Source organism: Elgaria multicarinata, chromosome 2, assembly GCF_023053635.1.
Source record: "Elgaria multicarinata webbii isolate HBS135686 ecotype San Diego chromosome 2, rElgMul1.1.pri, whole genome shotgun sequence".
NCBI classification, from domain to species: domain Eukaryota; kingdom Metazoa; phylum Chordata; class Lepidosauria; order Squamata; family Anguidae; genus Elgaria; species Elgaria multicarinata.
The window spans coordinates 127,947,918-127,970,714 of record NC_086172.1 but is presented as its reverse complement, the minus strand read 5'-3'; the positions used below and the strand labels follow the sequence as shown (position 1 = coordinate 127,970,714).

At 41.2% G+C, this 22,797-nt stretch overlaps 2 protein-coding genes across 2 annotated transcripts in view; one reads left to right on the top strand and one right to left on the bottom strand.

Annotated features, from left to right (window-relative positions):
• HEATR4 (HEAT repeat containing 4) overlaps positions 1 to 15,283 on the top strand; it is a 36,306-nt gene extending 21,023 nt beyond the window's left edge. Inside the window, exons 11-17 of the mRNA XM_063117635.1 lie at positions 917 to 986; positions 3,418 to 3,607; positions 4,225 to 4,303; positions 5,149 to 5,320; positions 6,081 to 6,142; positions 10,280 to 10,505; positions 15,224 to 15,283. Coding sequence (XP_062973705.1) covers positions 917 to 986; positions 3,418 to 3,607; positions 4,225 to 4,303; positions 5,149 to 5,320; positions 6,081 to 6,142; positions 10,280 to 10,462 — 756 coding nt within the window. The 3' untranslated portion in view covers positions 10,463 to 10,505; positions 15,224 to 15,283. The remainder of the gene's footprint in view (positions 1 to 916; positions 987 to 3,417; positions 3,608 to 4,224; positions 4,304 to 5,148; positions 5,321 to 6,080; positions 6,143 to 10,279; positions 10,506 to 15,223) is intronic.
• On the bottom strand, positions 6,163 to 8,008 carry RIOX1 (ribosomal oxygenase 1). Its single transcript, XM_063117636.1, has one exon. The coding sequence runs from the start codon at positions 7,989 to 7,991 to the stop codon at positions 6,204 to 6,206; it is 1,788 nt and encodes a 595-aa protein (XP_062973706.1). The 5' UTR covers positions 7,992 to 8,008; the 3' UTR covers positions 6,163 to 6,203.
• Positions 15,284 to 22,797: the final 7,514 nt, after the last annotated feature.

Here is a 22,797-nt window from a genome sequence, read left to right as displayed (position 1 = left end):
CACAGCAAGTGCACTGCTTCCCGCACACTCATTGCTTCTGCTTTCAAACAACAATCCAGGAACATCCATCCCCAGAACTCTGGGTTGTTTAGGGGTTAAAAAAACAAGAGTTAACCCCAACAATTGCCTATGGTTTGCTGTTGCACTGTACACTGATGGTGCTATATAAAATAATAATAATAATAATAATAATAATAATAATAATAATAATAATAATAATGTTGAGTTAAATCTGTGTTGTTTATCCCCTAAACAACCCCAGAGTTCCAGGTTCAGATGCTGCTGCTCAGCCCTGACAATTCCTGAGTTAAACAATCCTGGAATTGTCATGACATCTGATCCAGGTCTATATTATGCCTTTTACACCTGGATCTTGGGGTTCTAATAAAAAACCCCACGAAGTAGATCCCACAAGACTGAAGTATGCCCACCTGCTCTATAAAAAGACTATAGCATAGTCTCCTACTAGCAACTTCTGCAAATGCCACATTGAAAGGAATAGGAGTCCAATGAAGTGATTGTAGGCAGACAGTGGACATTTTCTTCATTATTATGGGGCTTGAACAGAGCAGTTACCCTATTGGACAGGAAAGAGAAATAAGGGCAATGAAAAGATGGATTTATAAGACAATGGATCTGAATGAAATTAGCTGCCTTTTTCCTGCAAAAAAGGAGGCAGGGTCAATAAGCACTTGGCAAGTCACAATACATGATTGGTGGGCTGTGTTCGGCTTGGTGGGATTCACATCATGTTGCCTACAAACTGCAGTCAGAATTTTTGATTTACTGCTTTTAATTTGGGGCAATCTTACAAATTATCTGGCAAGAATAAACCTGTTTAAAACAATGTATGAATAAGAATTCCCGTCTGCTAACAGTTATGGCTATTTTTAAAAATATATATTTTGCTTCATAGGTGCTTAAATGCCTTTTTAAGATGATGCAGACTGATCCACTATGGAAAATAAAGGCTCTAGCCATCAGAGGTATTGTACAGGTCAAAATCCTGACATTTTCTACTTGGGTATAGTCCACCTTAAATTCAAAATCCATTTCCTTAAAATTCTAATTCACATTTGTGGAGATTTTAATTATCAGAATTGGTATTGCTTCATTTGCAAGATGAACAGCAAAATATTTCACAGTGGTCCCAATCCCATTTATGCATAAACTCCACTTGAAATGGGGTATATCTTTAAAAATATGAGAATTAACTACCAGTGTGATCCAAAACATGTTTCCTTAGAAGTCCCACAGTTCAATAGGGCTTATTCCCTAGTAAGTGTGCTGCAAATTGTATCCTTAGAGTTTTATTGTGGGTTGGATCTAGACATAGAGTAGGTCCATTAAAAATCAATGGGATGTAGGTATGACTAAGTCCAACTCTGTAAGGCCAAAACCTTGGCTGCATTATAGCCACTTCCAGGAAGTTTGCTTTGCTAGACTTTTTCTCATTAACCCATTTCGAACTGCGAGCAGGCTGTTCCATCCCAACTAGTCATTATAAGAACTTAGTACCATTAAGAACTAATGCCTGCATTTGCTTGTTTTCTTCTTCCTGCCCAGTCCGTTTTTCCTTGTGCGTCATATATTTTAGGCTGTAGCCTGAGGTCAGGGATTGTCATGTGGTTCGTTTTTTTATTGACCTATATGCTGCTCAGGGAGCCTTCCTAGTGGAAGAGCAGAGTAAAAATGTTTACAATCATTCATTAAATAATCAAAGTTAGGATGTATATAGCATTTCAAGTGTTCAAAGCATTTCACACTTCACACACATGTGTGCATGCGTTGCCTCAGTAAGTCTTAGAACAGCCCTGTAAGACAGGTAAGTATTACCATCTTTCATATTGCAGCTTGGTGTCTAATACTGAAAGCAAAACTTCTTGTTTAAGGCCGTCTTCTGAATTGATGGCTAAGATGATTTGAACCAGGGACTTCTTAGCTCATGTTTTTAGGGCCAAATTAGATATGATGTTAAGGGTGCAAAAAAATCTTACACTCCCAGCATTCTCCAGGCAGCAGGTCTGGCTGGGACATGCTGGGAATTGTAGGACTTTTTTTCTGTCTAAACATGCATAGGATTGCAACTTAAATTTGTCTTTTCATTTATCCTGTGTGCTTTTAAAAATGCAAATAAAGCTTTAAGGGCACCATTGAGGGATTTCCTCCCACTGCAGAAAGCACCATCAGAAAGATTTTCTTTTAAGATTTTAGTTGTGGAGAAAAGGGTTAAATTCCTCTTCCATGCCTGCTGTGACTTAATAATTAGCAGCAGCAACTGCTGCTATTTGCATTTTTTAAGGATACACGTTAAATGTACCTGCCCGGACCCTAAGATCATCTTCAGGACTCCTTCTCCATTAGGCACTGCAAAAAGGAAGTGAGATGGGTGGCTACCAGGAAGAGGGCCTTTTCTGCTGTAGCATCCTGGCTGTGGAATGCGCTCCCTAGGGAAGTTTGCATGGTGCCTATGTTGTATTCCTTTCAGTGCCTTTTTATTTTCCCAGTATTTTAGCATCCTAGTCTTTTAGCTCTGCTGTTTTAAATCAGTATTTTAAATCTCAGCATTGCAGCTAGGCTTTATTCTGGCTGTACTTTTGTGTTTTTAAGCTTCCATATTTTGCTATTTTATGCTATTTTTGTGAACAACCCTTAGAGCATTGGCTATTGAGTGGTATAGAAATGAAATTAATTAATTTTAAAAAATAAATTCATGCAAATACGCATTTAACATCATTGTCATCTTTTCAGTGCCAGGTCAAGACTTTTCTCCCAGGCATTTAGCAATATGTAATGAGCCTGGGTCTGTTTTTTGGCTCATCGTTTTTAAAGTTATTAAAAAGTTATTTTAAATGTATGTGCATTTTGCATGCTTTGTGGTTTTTAATTTTTGTATATTTTTTAAGTGTTCTTATCTTATATGAACCGCCCAGAGAGCTTTGGCTATGGGTTGGTATAATAATGATGATGATGATGATGATGATGTTAAAAGTGTGTTTTGGATTCTGACATTCCTCTAGAGTAAACATATTGGTTCTTATCACCATGCCAAACCTCACACATGTGAGGGTACAATATTATCCCATAATTGCCTAACGAAGTCAAACGTGGCTTGATTTCCAAAAATATGAAAATTGGAAGATGAGCAATGCTACTTGCACCTGCAAACAATAATATGAATATAATCATTTTTGTGCTTTAAGGGGCAAATGCTTGCTAGGAAGGTTACAGATCCTTTCCCTCCAAATATTGCCCACTTTCGCTCCAAGAAAAGGCACCATTTCATTTCTAAATGTGGGGTGTACATCTATATGTGCAAAGTATTCTTCATGTATCTGGAAATACTGTGCCTCTGGATTCATCTGGCTCATCTTCCTGGCATAAGTGTTGAAATAAATAAATTATCTTTTCTGGCAGCTCTGGGTCAAATAGGTGAGGCAAGCCCCTACCTAAAAGAGCTCCTTCTCTGGGCCCTTCATTATGAAGAAGATCCTGGGGTACGAAGGGAAGCCTGCCGTAGTATCATCACCCTCAAGATGCAGGATGAAACCGTTCGGGCTACCTTACTGGAGAGAATGATACTGGAACCAAATGAGTTGGTCAAAGAGTAAGTCATTGGTTTCCTAAAAGGAAGAAATATTTAACTTCCTCCTCCTGGGACATAGTAGAGGAAGTGAGGTACATTTCTACTTATCACACTTACAAGCTTTAAGCTTTAAATGTTTGAACACATGGAGTCTGCAGGCCTGAAACGTAAACACTATTTGTCATACCAGTGATTTCACTTGAACACCCTTCACAAGTTAGCCAGACATGTTCCCAGCCACACGTTCAGTGAGCATCGAAAGGGGACATATGTACACAGAGGTCCTCCATGTAAGCCTTCCCCAAATGGGCTCCCTCCAGATATTTTGAACTTCAGCTGCCATCAGACCCAACCAGCATGGCCACTGGTTGAGGATGCTGGGAATTGTAATTCCAAACATCTAGAGGGCACAAGGTTGGGGAAAGCTGGCCTAGAGGGAGGCTTTACCTACCTGGCAAATGAAAACAATACTTCTTTAATTGTTGCAGCAGTCTCAGATTAAAGTGCATGTATTTAGCAGAGGTTAAAAAATAGAGACTAAGAAAAATAGCATACAAATGGAGTTAGTCAGTTTCTTTGCTAGGTTTTCAAACTGATATCTTATACAACTAACGCAATGTCTATTACTTCCAACATAGGGAGGTGAGTCGTGCTGTGACAACTTTCAATTTTGAACAGGAAGAGGAACAAGAAATGATCCAGAAGATCAAGGACAAGGTGAAAAAATTCACAATCAGAATTTTTCTGGGAAAAGACCAAACCGAACCTTTTGTAGGGCTAAAGGGCACATAAATCTTAAGACACTTAAAGTACACCATTTCTGTCCCCACCATCCACACTTCTGAAAGTTTAAAGCAATACAGAATTATCATACACAAATCACTAGTCATGAAATTATATAGGGACAATTAGATGCAGTCAGCATGGGGTTAGATGAGCATACTCCGAAGTAGCAGAGCAATTGTTAGGTGAAGGATTAGGTTTATATGCTTAGATATGATCGAGGCGCATTGGTGTTGGATAAGGAAAGTCCTGAGCAAGAGATGTTTCTTTTGATTTGATGTTGCTTTCAAACAATGCCATGTGCATTCTAGAGGTGGCACAGTCTTGTGTGAACTGGGCCACATGGATGCCTGCATTTAGATCTATCTGTTTTGGAGCAAGAGCAACAAGATGTCAATGCCCGTTTCTGTTCCCCTGTCCTTCCTGTTCATTTCTGCTCTAGACTCACAGCTACAGGGAATGGGAGGTTCACAGAAAAGTTAGCAGTTGGTTAGTATCACAGGTCACCCTGTTTTTTTACGTCATGGACTTCTGTCACCCTTTATTGTAAATATATCCTTTCAAAAAGTATCTGAAGCAAGGCTCTGTATTACTTATTTTCACATATAAACCAAAGGAGTGGTGGAAATAGGATTGAGTCATCAAAGATTTAGTTCAAAACACTCAGCAGCCCATGCTTTAAATACACCCCCCCTCCCCATTTTGTATTCATGTTGCACAATTTTTTTGGTCTGGTCACACAGAATAATCTATATCTAAACACAGTATTTCTGGTGCAGATTGCCACATTAAGCCAAAAAGACTTGGTGATTGAGAAACTGTTAAAACTTCAAGAGATAACAGAGAACACTTGGCATGAAGCCCATCGCATCTATCGTGAGAAGGGAGATGTCTTTGCATACAGAGAGATACGGGACATCTTCTTTGCTGTTATTCAAGCCACTTTCACTGGTAATTTGGGATGGCAAGAAAAGGGGCTTGGTGTAATGCTATTATTATTATTATTATTTATTTATATAGCACCATCAATGTACATGGTGCTGTACAGAGTAAAACAGTAAATAGCAAGACTCTGCCGCATAGGCTTACAGATTTAGTTTTAACATTTTCTATCTTTATAGCATGGGGTGGGAAGTCACTCAGTTTTAAAGCTCCTTTATTTATAATTTATTGGCAATATTCATATGCCGCTTCTCATTTGAAACAAATATTTAGCCTCACAGAATATAGAATGTGATGGTAAGAGGGGTTCTTTTGAAATTAAGGGGATATCCAAGTAACTGTATTACTTGAGATATACAAGTTACTTCTGCTAAGGATTGATCTGTTTTTAAAAGCCTGTTACCTGTAAGAAATTACTAGTGCTGTTATTTGATCATCTTTCTGTGAACCATAAGTCTAATAGATACTAATCTGGTGCATGTTTTAATTTCTAATCAAATACTCAATTCAGACATTGATTTTCGTAATATATTTAAAAATAGAATTCTCATCATTTTTGCCACAGGAAAAGCCATAGTCTAATGTTTTTTTGCTTTTTGCAAACTTTATTGACATCAAGTTCTTTAACACCTTAATTTGGCCCTCAGTTCAAAGAAAACTGGTTTCCAAAGTTATATATAGATGTACTGTGCTGTCAGCATTTTAATATGCAGAAGGTGTTAGTCTAGCTATAAAAAGACTAAAGTATATTATGTGCTTGTCTACCCAGAACAAACTAGCTGTCCAAGCAGGAAGTTCTCGAAGTTATGGACTGCGATCTTAAATTTACTAGTAAGTATAAGAGAAGAGCATTCTTTCTCAAAATGTATTTATTTTGATGATACCTAGCATGTTACACAGACAGAGGGTTCTTAGTAATCAATAATCCCTTCTCAAACAATACAGTTGCCAAGGCAATCTTATCATCCAAGGTAGCACAAGGGAGGACTTTCACACTGACATACTTTGGGTAAGAAGAGAGCAAAAATTCAACACTATCTATATATTCAGGCTCTATTTCACAGTACTTGGGCTCCTCCTTGTGGTATACCCTTGAGTTTTCTGTGGTATAATACAGCAACATGCTATCGCCTTCATTGCACAATCTGACAATTCCATACCGAAGCAGCCGTACCTGCGTATTTTCCTTGATCTGGATATCAATATTTTGGACATTTCCGTTCTCCCACCGTGCTGGATGTCCATACACACTCAATGCCTTTTCGCTCTCAGACAGTACTGGAGGGAGGCAGTCATGGAGAAAAGCCTTAGCTTTCTGATCTACGGCAGCATCAACTGGCACATAATCCACAAGTTTTGTTATCAAGGTAGTGAGCTTTTGCATAAAGGCAACTCGGCGAGGATCAACAGCATCTGAATTAACAACTCCCATGTACTCCAAGTAGTCTAAAGGCAGACCTTGTCGATATTCCACATCCTCTTCAATGGCCATCTGCAACGCTGAAGGGAGGAGCTTTTCCATCAGATCTCCCCAGGAATTGCGCTGGTATGAGGAAACTGTTATATGGAGTGAATGTGCATCTGGGAGACAGTCTCCTTGATGGATAAACCCCCGGGGGAAATACAGCAGGTCTCCAGCTTCCAAGATTGTCTCCAGAATGGGCTCTCCGATCTCGGTCTGATTAAAGTTGTTACTTGAAAGCTGAGGCAGCACCTCCGCTGCATTCCTAGGGTTGTAAACCCGCCAGTGCTTCTTTCCTTCCAGCTGGATGACAAAAGCTTCAATGTCATCGTAATGAGGAGCAAAGCCCTGTGTCCCAGGAGGGGTCAGATACGTGTTGGCCCCAACCATGCTGCTGAACTGCTCCTGTAGGATGGAGAGGAAGTGCCAGACGGTGGAAGAAAAAGCCTGGGGGTTCAGCATCCGGAGGGAACATCCGTTCTTGTAGAAATCCCACACCACCGCAGGCACCGCCCGGCCCACCGGATTATGCGTCTCCCTTTTCCCATCTTCGTAGCTGGTCACGTCCAAGTTGACCCCGAACTGGACGTCCTGGTCGCGCAGGATGGCATCGAATTCGGCTGTGGAGAAGAGATCCCGGTAGTAACTTGGGCTGCGCCTATGGATCAACAGGGGCTTTTTCTCCCAGTAGCGGCTAAAGAACTGCTGCAGGGAAATGGGAGCAATGAGCCACTCGAAAAGCCGGGCGGCCCGTTGCCGGCTATGCTGGACGCTCGCCAGCTCTCGGAGGAGGCGCCGGAGCGAGCAGCCCGTAGAAGGGCGCTGAAGGGAGGGCGTCTGCCCTTCTCCGTAACGGGCTGCTACTGCTGGGGGCTTCCCGTCTGCCCGACCGCGCTCACGCTTCCCTTGCGGCCCCATCCCAGGGCTCGGCAAAGGCGGCCCATCCGTGGATCCCGCCTTAACCCTCCGTTTCTTTGCTAGCTTCTCCGCTGCACCCGGGAGAGGGCGGGCGTCGTCAGGCTGCACCCCATCGCCGGCCCCCGGTGCAGCCGACCCATTCCCGGCTGCTGCTTTCGTCACGGGCCGCTTCTTCATCCTCCGGCGTCTCGGGCAGACGGACAAACCGTGTGTTGGACGGGGCGGCCGTTCCCGTTTCCAAAGCTGTCCCGCAGACCGATAAGCCGAAAGCGCAGACACACGTGGGCCCGGCAACGCCATGCCTCAACTCGGAACGAAGGAGAGCACGCCTGCGCGTCTCACACGTCGCTACGGACGGCTTCCGGCTTGGGCGGGCTCTTCAATTTCTGTCCATCCGGTGCGCGTCGGGGGTGGGACGCCTCGCTCCGCCTGGTCTCTCGCAGCGGCCGTAGTGAAATAGGCTAAGTGGCGCGGGTGGCTTCATCTAGTCCCGCACCCCCATTACAGTCCTCATCGGCTTTTCTGGGTAAAACAGAACTGGGTCTCTTTCCAGTCCCTTCCAATTTTCGAGGGATAGAGCGATGCTACTCTACGACCATACAGAATAGTGGTCACTGGAGGCTTTCATATTCTCTCTGTAGTTTGGGCGGTTTGCAACTTTTATCTAGTCTCCCTCTGAGACACCACGGTCGAGCAGCATGTGGGGATCTAGAAGTGATTCTTTTTTAACTTTATGAGGCTTACTTCCGAGTAAACATGCATAGGCTCGGGCTGTGAGGCTCCAGTGCCCGCTTATGTGGAAGGAAGTACTATTGAACTCACTATGGCTTGCTTATCAGTAAACTTGCATAGGAGTTTAGGCTGCGATCCTAAACGTATTTATTTGGAACTAAATCCTATGAAAGTCAACACTGTAAGCTTGGACTTCTGGCTATGCAGCTGGGTCAGATGCTTTGTCATACCCACAAATCCTCATCCAATACTTTACAGCAAGATTCAAAACAGATAATGGCAATACCATTAAAATACCAGAGGGGTAGCCATATTAGCCTGTTGCAGCAAACACAACACGGATTCTTGTGGCACCTTAAAAACATTTATTCTGGCATAAGCTTTTAAGGATAATGGCCACTTCACCAGATGCTTAACAAATCAAAGATATTTATTATTCACACTTCATCCAATTGATTTCTCTTGGTTTGGCATGTAGCCTTTGGAATTGAACGAAACCCTTCACCAGGCAAAATGGAAAAGCAGCTAATTCCATAGCAATTTATTTATTTATTTTATTTATTTATTACATTTCTATACCGCCCAATAGCCGGAGCTCTCTGGGCAGTTCACAAAAATCCATTAACAATATTTAAATACATTAATAATAGTGGGTAGAATAAGTAATCACTTAATTTGAAGTATAATTTCCATCAGGCTTTTTCAAGGCTTCCTTGGAAGACGTGAATTGCGGAGTGCAATCCTACACAAGTCCACTCAAAAATAAATCCCATTAAATGGGATTTACTCCCAGTTGATAGGATTGCAGACACAGACTTGCAAACAGGACAGACACTTATCCAAAAATCACTTAAGCCAGTGTCAATATGATTTAGCTATGTATGTTTACTCAGAAGACTTTTGTTCAATGGGCTTATTCTCAGATGTCTGCAGGATTGTTGCTTTTAAACCACCAATTCCAGAAAAGCATGTCTTAGTGCAATTAAACCCAATGGGTGGGTTTATTTTCTCACTATTTTAACACTTAATTTAACTTAAATTTAAACTTTGCTGTTTTAATTCTATATTTTAACCTTTATCAATTTTTACTGTGTGGTTTTAATCCTGGTTGTGCTTTTTATATTGTATTTTGTATTCGTGTTTTTAAATTGTTGGTTGTTTCATGGTTTTAATTTTTGTAAATCGCCCAGAGAGCTTTGGCTATTGGGCAGTATAAAAATGTAATAAATAAATAAATAAATAATACTTCAGTTTATATCATCTTCCTCAATCTGCCATCCTTCAGATGTGGTGGTACACAACTCCCAGTATCAATGGGGATGCTGTGAGTTGTAGTCCAACACATTTGGAAGGCTGGGTTATGTGGTTTGTGCTACTGCTGTTAAGGCTGAAATCCTAAGCTTGCTTACTAGGAAATAAGTACCTTAGGAGTAAGTAAGACATGCATAGAATCATCCTGCACAAGTTTTTGCATTTAGAGAACTACGAGAAATCAGTCTACAGTGATTTTTAAATATGATTTTGGATCAATTGACTGACTTATCTTGATCTAGATGTGCAGTTACAATAACTGGACAATTAATAGCTGAAGTTCACAAAATGTACCAGCTTAAGTGGCTTGTAGTTTGCACTGCTAATGTGAAGTAAGTGACCAAATGTGAAAGTAGTTAATGATAAAGTAACTAAGAAACACTTAAATTAGATGTTATTTACATAAATGTCACAGAAACTGATAGCAAATACTGGGGTGAAATAGAAAAGGTCATAAATTGTTCAAGGATTATTTGTAAAGACAATTTATCTGCTTATGTTTTCAACTTTCTCAAATAATGCTTTGTTTTATACTTGCATTCCAGCCTTGGTTGGGAATCCCATCAAACCCATGGACACAAAAAGCCTTCTTAGAAGCACTGGAAATACACAATGCTGAGAAACAGAAATGTGCCAAGAAACCAAAAACACCCACAGAAAAGCAGAAAGAACCCAGAGTCATCAAGAAGAATGAAGATACAACAGCCACTGTCCATTTTGTGCCATGATTATTCCAGTTGTGTAGCTGAACCTGTTACTGTGGGAAAGAAGGTACAAATATTCTGGCCAGTCTTCTAAGGTTTGGTGTGAACAATAGTTTCTTAGAGACTTGAAGAAAGAGTTGTAGACCCATCATTGCTCATAGTACACATATTAATTTGTATGAGTCTCATATTTTGAGCTTCAGGTTATACTGTGGGAGAGTTAAATTAGATGCAGAAGTATTACCAACAATACACATATTGCAACATTGCTGGTAATACTTCTGCAGTAGATGTGTAGCTGTCATGGGTGCTTATTACTGCATAGCACCTTTGCTGAGTAACACATTCCTCCATGATACTTAAAGCACTTTTGGAACTGTTAAAGTTCAAAAAATGCTTTGTGTTCTATGTGCACTACAGTGCATAGCCACATGTGTTCATATAGCCCTGCCTATCAGCAATCTCACAATTTTTCTTCTTGTCTAAAAAAATATTTTTGGAGAGAAAGAGATAAGATCACACATTGCAGTCCAGATGTTGCTGAACTACAGTTTCCATAATACTAGACCATTAACTATGTTGGCTGGGGCTGATGGGAGCTGGAGTTCATCAATATCTGGAAGATCACAGGTTCCCAAGTCCTAGATTAGAAGAACAGGAGTTGCTCCCTCCAGTTGCATAAGACATGGGGAAAGGGTTTCCTATTAGGAAAATGGCCCATACAGGATTCCTGCCCTGCTCTTCCTGTTGTTTTATTTATAAGCTTTTGATACTATTAGGGCTGCTATTCCTGCAATTCTAAGCCATGGGCGAACAACTTATGACCCTCCAGATGTTTGGACTTAAATCTCATCAGCCTTAGTCAGCATAGCCAATGGTGAGGAATGATGGGAGTTGTTGTTCCAAACATCTGGAGGGCCACAAGTTGCCCAACACTGTTCTAAGCCTAGGAAGTAAGTCCCATTGAAATCTGTGGAGATTCCTTCTCAGAAAACAGGTTTAGGATTGTGCTTTAGGTCACCCTCTGTGCTTCACAGAAATGTTATTTGTGTATAACCAAAGTCTTATATCAATTATTCATCCTAAGATTAGGGTGACCATATTTTGGAAACCAAAAAGGAAGACAAAATGGCCACCCCAAAGGGGCATGCCCACCAACATGCCCAGCCCCCAAGGGGGCATGCCCACCCAAACATGGCCTTGGTCACAAGTCTGACTTCACAGCACACAATTAAGACAAATCTGTTCTACATAACATCTTAGTGTTAAAATCACTGGAATAAAGAACAAGTGAGACATTCAATGTATCTGAAATTAACTTCACTCATTCCTACTTTTGTAGCTTTTGCAGTACTTTGGAGCTTTTGCTATACTCTGTGTGATACAGTCTCCCCTTCCATCAAATATCTTTTCTGACTGCAAGTCCTTTACTGGATGACCATAGTCTCAGTTTTCCTAACATTTAACACTCTTTCCCCATCACCTTTCTCATATCCATATTCAGCATAATGCTACCACTGAACAAATGACGTAGTTGACAAGTACAGAAAAATCTAGTACAGCAACCAAGCATTCAGAAAGCGTATAAACTACTATTAGTCTGCAAACATTAGCCATGGAACAAAATGTACTAAAGGGTAGCACCTCTTAGCTTGTTTCAACTTCAACAAGACATAACAGTAAAAAACAGCAAAAAAACAAACAAACCCAAAAACCTGCCTCATTGACAGCTGGTGGCTGCTGCTACTGCTGCTGGTGGCTGGTGGTGGCTGGTGGCGGTGGCGACAGCTGGCGGTGGTGGCTGCAGCTGGTGGCAGTGGAAGGCTGGGAGGGCCTTAAAACACACATTTCCGCATTTGGAAACACACGCTTTAAGGCCATCACAGGCTTTCATCCGGGCCTCTGCTTGGTTGACATCACTACGTCGACCAAGCAGAGGCCCGGCCAGAAGGCTGGGAGAGCCTTAAAGCATGCGTTTCCACATTTGGGAAATGCGTGCTTTAAGGCCATCGCAGGCTTCTGGCCGGGCCTCTGCGTGGTCGACGTCACTGCGTTGACGAAGCAGAGGCTCGGCGGGAAGGCTGGGAGAGCCTTAAAGCACGTGTTTCCGCATTTGGGAAACATGCACTTTAAGGCACTCACATGCTTTCATCCAGGTCTCTGCTTGGTCGACGTCACTGCATCGACCAAACAGAGACCCGGACGGAAGCCTGTGAGGGCCTACAGCATGCGTTTCCTGGACAATTTTGGGTAAAGTAGGATTTCCCCGCCCCAGACCCAGTTTGCCCCCCCCCCATTTCCGGACATGTCCGGGCCAAACCGGACGTATGGTCACCCAACCTAAGATGTATTTTCACTGTAGTGCCAAAAATGTTTTTCCAAACGCTTTTTGTCCTAAGAAAAAGGAACTTTATTATCAACCATGAACATTTCTTTGGATTATCAAACCTACATTCAGTGTGATATATAATCTCATTTCTAAAAGGTAGTTATCCCTTGGAGGTGGAGGCAAACAGCCCAATCCTAAACAGAGTTAGTCTTGACTAAATCCATTCATTTAAATATATTTTAGGCATGCCTAACTGCGTAGAACCAGGATTTTGCCTTTCCTAACTAACCATTTCTCTGTCATAGTGTCATTTCTGTCCACCCTGTCTTTCCATGGGATTCCTCTTCATACTCGCTATGGAGTGAAACAACTGCCCCTCCAATCTTTTATCATACTATGAGAAATTCACAATTTGATGTTAAGTAAAATTTGAACTCTAAATAATGTAATCAGGACTGAGCAGGAAACATGATTTCCAGACAGAGTAAGATCCTGTTGTAAGGTCGGATTTTTGTGTGTTCATAGAATCATAGAATAGCAGAGTTGGAAGGGGTCTACAAGACCATCTAGTCCAACCCCCTGCTCAATGCAGGAATCCACCCTAAAGCATCCCTGACAGATGGTTGTCCAGCTGCCTCTTGAATGCCTCTAGTGTGGGAGAGCCCACAACCTCCCTAGGTAACTGATTCCACCGTCACACTGCTCTAACAGTCAGGAAGTTTTCCTGATGTCCAGCCGGAATCTGGCTTCCTTTAACTTGAGCCTGTTATTCCGTGTCCTGCACTCTGGGAGGATCGAGAAGAGATCCTGGCCCTCCTCTGTGTGACAACCTTTTAAGTATTTGAAGAGTGCTATCATGTCTCCCCTCAATCTTCTCTTCTCCAGGCTAAACATGCCCAGTTCTTTCAGTCTCTCTTCATAGGGCTTTGTTTCTAGACCCCTGATCATCCTGGTTGCCCTCCTCTGAATGCTGTGTTTTCATGTCTCTAGAGATGCCACCAAGTACTTTACCATGCCTTCTTTCTAAACAAAATACATTTGAGAAAGGTGTGATAGAAATCCCAGAAATAAAAACAATAGTAATAAATCTGTGTAGAGTCAGATTACCAGTTTTCCTACTATTAATTTGTGTGTGTGTGTCCCTCTTATTTTTCACAAAGACTGCATGGTGAGAATTGCATGGAACTAGCTAATATAAAAACTTCTGGCCTGGAACCAGTTTTGTTATTACCAAGCACATCTCTAACAGCAGAACTAGCTCTGCCAAATATACTGTTAAGCCCAAAACAGAGTAAAATCAGGAATAACCTGTTGGCATTGTTTAACAGGCACCACTGTTAGTTTGTGACTTAGATGAAGAGCCTACAGTGTTTAGTGCCTACTACTTGGGATTTATTTATTGACAGCAATTATAACTGTTGGTGCAAGTGTGTTGCTCTATATCTGGTGGAAGTGTGTTGTGAACAGTGAAATAGAAACCACTACATTGCCTCTTATTGTGAAATAAGCCTCTAGAAATCACTGCATTGCTCTGTTCATAACATGTATCTTAAACCCCACGTTGTATTCCATTTTGTGTCCACATCTTGGTACATCTCTGTCATGCCGAAAAGCCAACAAATGCCACAGGAAGTTCAGTCTGATTGAGTAGCAGAAGCTCACTTGCTTAAAGACAATAGATATTTCAGGGAGATGGCTAAATGGTGAAAGAACATATATATTTGTAAATACACCTTTCCTGTGCATTTTAAATGTGTATCCATTCTCCAGCTTTGATGTCTTACATCTGTACAAAATATTTTTTCAATGAAATTATGACAAAAATCCTAAAGCCAAAGTAAAAATCATTGTACTACCACAGTTCCCTGCTTCATGTTTCCATTCCTTCTTAAAAGGAACAATCTGTACAAATAGAGTGTTATTGTATGGAATAATCAGAGTAATATCATGTTAAACACAGAGCAGTCTAGTTTAGGTGAATGATTTTTTAAAATTTGCTCAGCACTTTATGTGGAAAACTGTATAAACTATTTTGAAATAATTAATTTAAATAGCATGCTGTGCATGGCAATCTGGGCAGAAGATGTGAAATAGCATGCACGGCTCATCCAGTAGGAACCTAGACCATGCAGGAACTTATTCTAGTATAGTGATGGGACAAAATAATTAATTCTGAGCCAGATAAAAGCAGAAGTATGGTGTGTTTCTGCTGAAATGTCATTCCTTCATGTCATAATGTGTCCATTATTTAATACTGCTCCACAAACCAGTTAAGTCAGGGTATTTAGATTTGAGTCAGTTTGAGACATTCAGTCCAATCTCATGCAGAGCTAGGAGTGCCTAAGCCCATTGATTTTAATCAGCTTGGGTGCACCTGACTCTGCATGGGATCTGGCTGCATTGGCTTAAGTCTAGGTACTCCCGCTTACCCGATTTGTGCTTTATCTTGTACGCAGGGCATCTATTGCTGGATCACTTTCCTGGATGCATTGTTACTGCCAAACCATAGGCTGGAGGTAACTAAATAGAAATAGAAATTTCAAGTAGAGACTGTTAAGAAATATAAGTAATGGGGTCCTAAGTGGATAAGTCATTTCATTGCTCATCATAACACCATGGAAGACACCATTATCGAAATGGCTTACCACTAGGTGGTAGTGTTGTGTAGAACAATGTTTCACTTAAGGTGCTCTTATTTTTCAAGCTTGGCAATCCTTTTATGGGAATTGGATACTATGCTTGCACCAGGAAGAGGAAACATTCTGTTTGTATAGGGAGGGTGGGTCTGAAAAATGATAGTTGTCCTGCTTATTATTCTTGCTCTGATAATATAAGCACTTTTTACACAAAATCAGCAGAGGGCAAACTGGAAGGCTATTTCAGAAATATTGAGAAAATAGTCTTTTGAAATATATGTGTGCATGCATAAATATACACACAGCCACAAGTGTACGATTCCCCTTCCCCCCAGTTCAGGGAAGGGGGTCATCAGTATGCTTATCTAAGGCTGACAGTCAGTCAAGGAACAAAAAAACAAACAAAAACCAGGGAAGAATGCAGAGAAGGCATACATTTTCTGTGGCCATCACTGCAGAGGAAATTAAAAACTCTGGTGACAAAAAGGGTATGCAGGAGTTTGCAACACAGTAAAAGGGAGGGGGGAAGGAGAAAAATCTTGGATATTTTTCCTTTCTTGGGATATGATAGAATATTAGTCTCTTGAGACTGAGGGCTCATCTACACCAAGAAGGATATTCTACTATGAAAGTGGTATGAAAGAGGTATATAAAAGGCAGGAGCCACACTATTGCTTTATAGAAGTATTGAAATGCACTGCAGGATCTACACTACTGCTTTATAGTGGTACTGAAGTGCACTGACAACTGTTGGAGCCCATGACACATCTACACCAAGCAGGATATAACACTATGAAAGCAGTATATGGCATGCGTCAATGGGCTTCAATAGTTGTCAGTGCACTTCAATACCACTATAAAGCAGTAGTGTGGCTCTTGCCTTTTATATACTGCTTTCGTACCACTTTCATAGTGGAATATCCTGCTTGGTGTAGATGAGCCCTCAGTATGCCTGCAGAAAGCTAGGTTAGATTTTTATATTGCTCCCAGTGGGATAATAACCCAAAATAGCCTTCACAACAAAAACAGGCACACATACCTGTCTGCTTTGAGTTGTTCAGCTGCCCTGTGGCAGATGTCACTACAGTAGGGGGCGGTTTCTTCTTATAGGGGCGGGAGCAGGGGCAGGCTGATTCTACCATGGCAAGCATTTCTAGCCCTTCTGCTTAAATTATTATTTATTATATTTCTATACCACTCCATAGCTAAAACTCTCTGGGCAGTTTAATACAAAGGTTAATAATGCTAGTGAGGCAGGATGAGTTGGATGGATTCTCAACACTGAGAGAGAGGGGATTTCTAAGTGTTGGGGAGGAAATATTGATGACTTTCAGTATCCCAGAGAACACGTTAATGTAGGCTCTAAGCAGGCTGCCTACATGTGGCTTAGAGGCTGGTTAAAAGGAATAAAATGCCACAACACATGGTTTGAAATGGTTAAAACTACATGTAAAGGTGACCGTGATACATAGAAGTGCCCCTCTCATAAGAAAACACCTCTGAAGAAAATATAATAGCATTCCATGTGAATCATTTCCTCAAACAGTATTCTGATAATCAGTTGATGAAAGTTGCCTAAAACAACTTGTTACATCCAAAATGTCTTCATGATCTTTTGTGTTATGGTGAGGTAAATATCTTGAAAGGTCATGAGGTTAAACTGGGGGTGAAGAATTTGACTCTCGTTTCTAAGCTGCCTTTTTTTGTTAAACTGCATAGGTGAGTCCTTGCAATGTCATTTGCATCACCCAGTGCTGCTTATGGCACCTGGGTATATCTAATTCTGATATATTTGTTTTCTTTTAGGGATCAGTCAGTGCCCCCACCCTATATGCCCTTAGCAACATGTTTGTGTACTCAGGCAGCCCTTCCCAGCAGTGAGGAATTGAGCCTGCCTAGGCAAAAAAGGGTTTTATTTCTCCCTCCTAGAATTCTGCCTGTCAACCAGCCTCTCAATGTGATAGGAAAGGTGCACTCTATCTTGCAGTGGTAAAGATGTTGTTGTGGGCAGGTTTTCTCATATACCCAGCAGTGAGAGGCAGGCTCAGCTTCCTGGTTTGGGGAAATTAGGTTCAACTTGATTTTCAAAGGCGGAAATATAAAATGGAGATTCTCATCCACTTTCCGGAGGCGGTGTTACAGGGAGCAGTTTGTGGATCAGCCTTGGTTTAAAGGCGGGTGCCTGCCCTTAACAAGTCTCTTGTGTGGAGGAAGACGACTCTCAGAAGGGAAGGTTGCAGGCTCCCATTTCTTTCCTAGCTCCAAATATGTTCCTACCTGTGAAAGGAACTGCCATTATAAAAGTAGAGCAGCCTCCCCCAGCCTCGGGCCCTCCAGATGTGTTGGACTACAAAGATTAAGGGAAGCTGAAGCTTGCAGTTTCTCTGGCCTGGGTCTTTATAATCTTCAATAGATTTAGTGCCAGTGCTTAAATTATGGGAGGAAAGGTGTACATGTGTGCATGCTTAATGAAATATGTAAGCTCTACCTCCTGCTTGAGCCTTCCCACATCACAAACCACAGCCATAGCTCTCTTTCTACAGTGTGCTGGCCAAATTATTCTATAGAATACATTTCCATTATGGACAAAAATCAAGAGTCATTTAATTAAAGAAGTTAATTTTTTAGAAGTTAATTAAAGAAGTATTTTTACAACATGGGACTTGCTCTCATTTAAAATAAATTTGCATTTTCAGCACTGGCACATACTCTTACCAATGGGAGAACAAAGTCAAAATAAATCCAAGAACTGCAGTAATAATTTGCTTCCCCTTTGCTCTCATTATATTGGCCAGTGGGGGGCAGAAAGGGAAATAATGTCCAATTCTGGGCTTATCTAACATAGAATCCCCAAGGAAAGGGATGTCAACTGAGACTTAGGCCATAGCTAGACCTAAGGTTTATCCCTGCATTGTCCAGGGGTCAAACCTGTTCATCTAGGTGACACACAGGGGATCCAGTGCTCAGGCAGGGGCGAACCCGGGATGATCCCAGGATAAACCTTAGGTCTAGCTGTGGCCATACAGGGGATAGTAAAGGGTGACAGATGCACAGTGGATTATTGCTTTCACTCAGCAAACTCCTCTTGACTAGTGAAATCTTTGTATCACTCTACTTTCACACTGTAATAAAAAAAAATTCCCAAGGATGTCATCTTGTTCTGAGCTGGAATCTACCCCCCTGCCACTCCCAAAGCAAAGAGGCAAGCTAGGCTTAGGTATTTCTCCCACAGCAGGGCCTCCAGACTGAAGATGCACAGTCTGCACCTTCTCTGCATGGTTGCTGAAAGCCATTTGAGTTAAGGTTCCTCCCAGGCCTCTCCTTCTTGTACCCCTCTTTAAGTTCAATGATGTGCACCCCTTGGAATCAGAATTCTTTTGGAGCCTGATATAAGGCAAGCATTGAAGAAGTTTGATGGGATATTGGCTGGAAAATTCCCCTCAGTCATCATAGACAGACTCTAAGGCTGGGACCTTTGGGGGTGTCAGGATACTCTGGACCAAAAGGAATACCTGACCAAACCAAGTAGATGGGGCAGAAAAGGAGGCAGGCAAGCAGCTGGCTAAAGGGAGGTCACGCCTGGGGACATCACAAGGGCAGATCTAGAAAGACAGCCTGAACAAACAAAGCAATATAGAGTTGGAGACCAGGCTGCCCTCCTCAGCTAGGCACATAGTGGGCCCATTCAGAAGACACCTTAAACCATGGCTTTAACCATGGTGGTTAAGCCAGAAAGCCAGGCTGTGTTCAGAAGACACCTTAAACCATGGCTTTAAACACAGTGAATAAGGCCTTTTGCTTTATTCACTATGGTTAAAGCTGTGGTTTAAGGTGTCTTCCGAACACAGCCCGGCTTTCTAGCTTAACCACCGTGGTTAAAGCTATGGTTTAAAGTGTCTTTTGAATGGGGCCAGACACAGAAAGACAGTCTGGAGAGATCCAGGCAGGGATGCCACAGGAAATTTGAACAGAGGTATGAGACTAAAACTTACTAAAACAGCAGCTGGGGGGGGGGGCATTAAAAAGGCAGCGAGAGGGAGCCTCCCTGTAATTTGAGCACTGTTCAATGTGTTATACATGCAATTATATTTACAAATACCATGTTAATATTGATGCTCATTTTATTTCACAAAACTATATTCTAGAGCCTGGATTGAATATTCATCAAATCCTGTGATTTGGGAGGGAACTACAGAATTTCACACATACATGACTGGATATGGATTGGTTCCCCACCATCACTCGGTTCACTAGAAGAAACTCTCTGCTTAAGATCCCAAAGACTACAAATTGCTTTGGCAGAATGATATGAAATTGTTGTCTAAAATAAAGAAGGAAAAGCTCAGAGTGCCAGTTAACATAAGCTTTCAGTGGTGTATTTCTTAAAAAACAACACGCAACTTATTTTCATTAAATATCTTTTTTTTTACACTTTACCCATGCTTATTTTAGTAACTGGGGAGTCAATTAAAGACCTAATTATAGTTACGCACAACATTGCTTGGATCTTATGAGCATGTAAGCAACGTTGCCGAAGGCCACATACGTTTTATAAAAAAGGATATATATATGAGCAGAGTTTCTGAAAAGGGAAATAAGTTATGCTTCAAAAGTGATTTAAGGTTCACCCCACAACACTGTTCAATTCCCATCTCATAAGCTGAAAATGAACGATCAGAAAACAGTTTCCGCTTTAAGAAGGAAAATCGTCTGCACTACTGGGAATAGTAGCTGTCTCATTTCAAAAATGGCATATCTTCCAACATCTGTCAGATGAAGTTAGGCACACTTGTTGTGTGTTTTGTAAAAGAATGGAATCCCACAGTGAAGTGGAAAGCAAGTAACAAAGAATAGTTGCTTCCATATGAGCCGATGGCTGGCATTGTTCACTGAAGAATGTAGTTCATTGTATCTCACTCTTCTTCAAAATAAACCAGAACAGCTTACAACCCAAAGTATAAATAACATTATGACAATAAAAATATCATTGCTAATAATAAAAGCAGTAAAGAAAACAATAAAACAGCAAATAACAATAATTTAATCAAAAATTAAAGCAACAGCCGATCAAAAGGGCAGAACTCCAACCGAAAAAAAGATGAAGGGAAAATAAAACAGCCCAATTATTATTATTTATTATTATTTATTTATATAGCACCATCAATGTACATGGTGCTGTACAGAGTAAAACAGTAAATAGCAAGACCTTGCCGCATAGGCTTACATTCTAATAAAAATCATAATAAAACAATAAGGAGGGGAAGAGAATGCAAACAGGCACAGGGTAGGGTAAACAGGCACTGGGTAGGGTAAAACTAACAGTATAAAGTCAGAACAAAATCAAGTTTTAAAAGCTTTAGGAAAAATAAAAGTTTTTAGCTGAGCTTTAAAAGCTGCAGTTGAACTTGTAGTTCTCAAATGTTCTGGAAGAGCGTTCCAGGCATAAGGGGCAGCAGAAGAAAATGGACAAAGCCGAGCAAGGGAAGTAGAGACCTTTGGGCAGGCGAGAAACATGGCATCAGAGGAGCGAAGAGCACGAGCGGGGCAATAGTGTGAGATGAGAGAGGAGAGATGGAGGCCCAAGTGTGCCTCCATTCACACCAAAGCCCTCTTTGAAAAGGTCTCCTTATTTAAAAGCTTTCAGTGTTCAGGCTTGGTGGGTGTATGTAGGGAGGGCATTCTACAGAATAGGTTCCACAGTTGAAAAGGCCCTGCCAACAGTCCACTATTTGAAGAAATCCTATATTTGAAAGGATGTCCAGTTTACAGATAAAGAATCGTAAGAAGGCATCTTGAAGTTGTTCTTGGACAGATTGACAGCTATCTGTTCAGACTCATTATAGTGAGAAATATTGACTGGGTTCAGTCAACACAATAACCAACAGCGGTTTTAACCAACGAAATAAGCAACACCAATAACCAATGCTGTGTAGAGTTGGCTATTTGAACCACCTTTGGTTATTGTGTTGTGTTGGTTATTTCCTCGACCACCATTGGTTATTTCGTCAGCCACAGAGCGGTCAAAGCAGTTTGATTATTACCCCACCATTGACTACTGTGTTGTCCAAACACAGCCATTGGGTAGTATCCAAAGCTGCCCCTGTGCTAGTAGAACCCACCAGTAGTGCAACTGCAACCTAGTAGATTCTGCAGCAATAGAAAATTAGTCAAATATTAATTGTTGGAACAGAGCAGGCCAGTAGGGCTTTGAGAAAGCAGCTCCACTGACCCGTCCTGTTCCAGAAATAAGTGCTTCCGCTTGATTCATAGAATCATAGAATAGTAGAGTTGGAAGGGACCTATAAGGTCATCGAGTCCAACCCCCTGCTCAATGCAGGAATCCACCCTAAAGCTGCTGGGACTGCTGTTGGTACCACTACTTTCAGCTGCATAAGCAGTGGATCCCAGTAGCACAATAAAAAGAGCAGGAATGCAGTGGAAGTATTGGCTGCTGCCCATTACATTTCTATTTAAATTGTAGCAATTATCTCTCAGTTTGCATCTATATGTATACATTATCATAGGCACATTTCATGGAAATATGTGTCCTTTTTTTGTGGGGGGGAGCAGTTCTTTTTCTTTTTCTTTAGTGGCCACCTTACCTCCCACACTTCAGCTGACAAAGGGTTCTAGAGCAGAGAAACATACAGGGAAGGTGGTCTTTCAATGCCCATGTCCCAAGTCATTTAAAGCTTTAAAGGCAAGAACCAACACCTTAATTTGGGCCTGGAAATGAATAGGTAACTAGTGCTTTTGGGGAGGAAACATTCCTTCCAAATGTGTGTCATACAAGTCTAGTTCCCAAATAGAGTACCTTTTCAGAACATCAGTAATCTATATATTACTAGCAAAAGTGTCAGAACTATGTTTTTATTAATATACTGATATTCTACCAGCCAAATAAATCTATTTACAAGTTGAGCTCAACTGTTATATACACAGCAACTGGGATGCTCAAAGTGAGAAAATTAGAGGTATGAAACTAAGCCCAAAACATTATAGTTTTAAATATTGTTGTCTATGGGGACTTTAAAATTAGCATGGATTAAAGTATCCAGTGCAGCCTGTTTCTTTCACATAATTACCACAGTGTGTATATTACCAATGGCTACTAATCATGATGGCTATATATTAACTTCAGCATTAGAGGCAGTTTGCCTCTCAATACCAGTTTGCTGGGGAACATGAGCAGGAAGGTTGGCAACTATGCGAATAGAATTCTGGGCTAAATACAGGATTTCCAGCAGAAATCTTCTTACATATATATTTGTGTGTGTGTGTGTGTGTGTGTGTGTACAGCATAGAGAAATGTCCGCTCTAGTGCCTCCACAAGCCAATCCTGATTCATCACTTCTTTTTTTAACTTTTCCTCACTTTATTAGCAGCTTGAGTCG

What these genes read in the sequence shown, in the direction of transcription:
- RIOX1 (XM_063117636.1), bottom strand. Translation starts at nt 7,991, where the DNA reads ATGGCGTTGCCGGGCCCACGTGTGTCTGCGCTTTCGGCTTATCGGTCT.